At 40.3% G+C, this 2,952-nt stretch overlaps 1 protein-coding gene across 1 annotated transcript in view; it reads left to right on the top strand.

Moving 5' to 3' along the window:
• The window catches only part of FBXO36 (F-box protein 36), an 89,017-nt gene that overhangs the window by 71,259 nt on the left and 14,806 nt on the right, over positions 1-2,952 (top strand). Inside the window, exon 3 of the mRNA XM_003785068.2 lies at positions 625-797. Coding sequence (XP_003785116.1) covers positions 625-797 — 173 coding nt within the window. The remainder of the gene's footprint in view (positions 1-624; positions 798-2,952) is intronic.

Raw genomic sequence — 2,952 nt, 5'->3', positions numbered from 1 at the left:
CCCGGCCCAGGCCAGCTAAACAACAAAGACAACTGCAAGAAAAAAATAGCCAGGTGTGTGGCGGGTACCTGTAGTCCCAGCTACTTGGGAGGCTGAGGCAAGAGAATCGCTGAAACCCAAGAGTTTGAGGTTGCTGTAAGCTGGAATGCTACAGGACTCTACCGATGGTGATATAGTGAGACTCTATCTCCAAAAAAAAAATTTTTAAAAATCAGAGACAGTGTGTTTCAGACAAATGGAAAGTAGAGGGGTAGAAAACCCACACAGATCAGCATCTTTTTCCTCCATGTAGCTGCCCAGTTGGAGGGGCTGTGAGGGTTATGCAGAGATGAGGGAAGTCAGTGGTGTAGGCTGAAGTTTGTTGCTGAAAGGATCAAGTGGGTGTAGAAATCATTGTGCTAAATAGTGAGTGTCCCTAAAAGATTCTGATCTCAGAGCAGGGATAGCAGTTGAAAACAAATGTCTCAAAAGTCAGCTTGGGGGAAGTAGGCATGACTTAGCATAGCCTACCATCACCCCAAGGGAAAATATGTCTTAAAGCTTGCATCTCACTGATTATTGCTATAGCTTTTATGTGACTGCACATGATAACCATATTGGTTTGTTGGTTTCTTTAAATTACAGTTCAAATTGCCTTAATATTTGGTGAAAGAGTATTAGACTATATCTTCAATTTGTGTGAAGGTAAATTTGACTTCCTTGAACGGCTCTCAGACAATTTGCTCCTGAGTATCATATCTTATCTGGATCTTGAAGATATTGCCAGGCTTTCTCAAACATCACGCAGATTTGCAAAGGTAACAGTCGATTATATCATGTCTGTATAGAATTCTTCATGATGCTTTTTCAATTTTTAAGTAAAATAGTAGTGGTTTATTAATTTGCATCTATCTCAGTGATCATTTGTTGAGTACTGAGTTTGTGATGGACACACTCCTAGGCACATAAGCAGCACAGATGAAAGACATTATTTCTACCTTCAAGGAACTTAGAGTCTAACAGCAGAGATCCATACAGATACAAATAATTATAATATAGTGTGATCAATTCAACAGGGACTGTGAATTGCAAGGGACAAAGACAGTGCAAAGGCTGGCTGGCTTCACAGAAGTGGGTTACTTTCTCTGGGTTTTCAGGGGAAAGTAGGAGTTTGACAGGTGGTCTGGGTCAGGGAGCATTCCTAGTCCAGGAATAGCTCAGGCAGGGGCATGGTGGCATGAGAGAATAAGGCAAGTGGTAACTACTCCACACCCATTTCCATTTCTTCCAGTGTGTGTGTGTTTGGCAGGCTGCCCATTGCAGTGCCTTGCTCTTCTTCTTCCCCCAAGTTGACAAGATAAACTCTCAGCAGAATGATCCAAGAAAAGAAAAACAGTGCTGATTCCAGCCAGTGTCAAGGCCTTGATGTGGCCTTTCTTAGTTTCATTTCTTGGATCCTAGAAGGTGCCATGGTTCCTGACCCTTCAGTCATTTATTCAGTTGTGAATCCCTGACCCCCACCCCACATTCATACACGTACTAATTTTCCATTAAATTCCTTTTGGGTTTAAGTTAATCAGAGAGGTGAGATATGTTGCTTGCAACTGAGGACCCCCAACCAGGTGATATTGAGCTATAATATATCAGGGCAATGTCCCTTTATAAAAGACCCACATTTTCTGAGGTGATTCAAATCATAATCTTATTACCTAAAAGCCAACATTTTTTCACAATAATGCAATAAATTTTTTTTATTTTTTAAATTAATTTTAAGTAATATAAACTGTACTATACTATTTAATATATGTGCGTATCCCTTTTGAATAGAAATGTGTATATATATATATACATGTAACCTTTTTATCTTAATTTTTTCTCCCTGAAAATGGAGGGCCCCAAACAAGTACTATTGTGTATATTTTTTTGCCATTAAAAAAGTCTATTAAAATTGAGATTTGGGTGGCACCTGGGTAGGGCGCCGGCCCCATATGCCAGAGGTGGCAGGGTTCAAACCCAGCCCTGGCCAAAAAAAAAAAAAGTTGAAATTTTATACTTACTGCTGATAAGCTGAGTATTCATATTGAAAATGAAAAGAGAGCCTTAAGTAAATAAAATATCCTAGTGAGGATCTATGCAAAGCTTCCAGCAGGCCCTGAGTTTGCTTCTGAGAACAAATGGAAGGATTTGGTAGGAAACAGCCGCTCCTGCAGTGTGTCTGGTGGTATCTGTTCTTTTCATGGAGCAACTGTCTTCTCTCCAAGTTTTATTTACTTCTACTTTCTATTACTCTTGCTCTCAATGTCCTGTTATGACTTTAGCACAGTCTTGAAAATGTCCTCCACAATTTGTCCTGTGCTCTAAAGTATGGCTTTTCCAGGTTGCCGATTTCAGCCCTCACCATCCTTGTAAAGCAGAGTTATTAGAAGCTGGAAGATGGCTCAGGCTGCTGCTTTTTCCTTTCTGTGTAATGTTGACCACTTCTCCTGTCTGTCTGAGTTTCATCTGTGTTCTATTTACCTATTGTGTCTCTTCATTTAGAACTCATTTTCATTTAAGTGCTTTTTTGTTAAGTATAAGTTTATTTTATCTTTCAGAAGGAGAGAGGGAGTGAAAGGGAGGAAGAAAGTGGGGAAAGAGAGAAAAGAGAGCAGGGAGGTGGTGTGGCATCCCATCCCTTAACTACCTTTTTTAACGAAAAAGAGCCTTCCATTTCAAATTCCTGAGGACAAGTTTATTACCAAATGATCTGTGTCTCTGTCCAGCTCTTTCATGTCAGGGAAGGTGGTATTCCTCTCCTATTGAAGGTCAGTGCTACCTGCCACCTGGCTCTGGTTTATCTCCTTCGTCTTCTGTTTACTGTTGTTATTTTTTAAAAAACCTTTTTATTTATAAATAATTTTAGATTTGGGCGGTGACTGTGGCTCAGTGAGTAGGGCGCTGGCCCCATATACCAAGGGTGGTAGGTTCAAACCC

Source organism: Otolemur garnettii, unplaced genomic scaffold (assembly GCF_000181295.1).
Source record: "Otolemur garnettii isolate 467f Iridium unplaced genomic scaffold, OtoGar3 scaffold00013, whole genome shotgun sequence".
NCBI classification, from domain to species: Eukaryota; Metazoa; Chordata; class Mammalia; order Primates; family Galagidae; genus Otolemur; species Otolemur garnettii.
The sequence above is the reverse complement of the archived record's forward strand: the minus strand, read 5'-3'. Positions and strand labels throughout refer to the sequence as shown.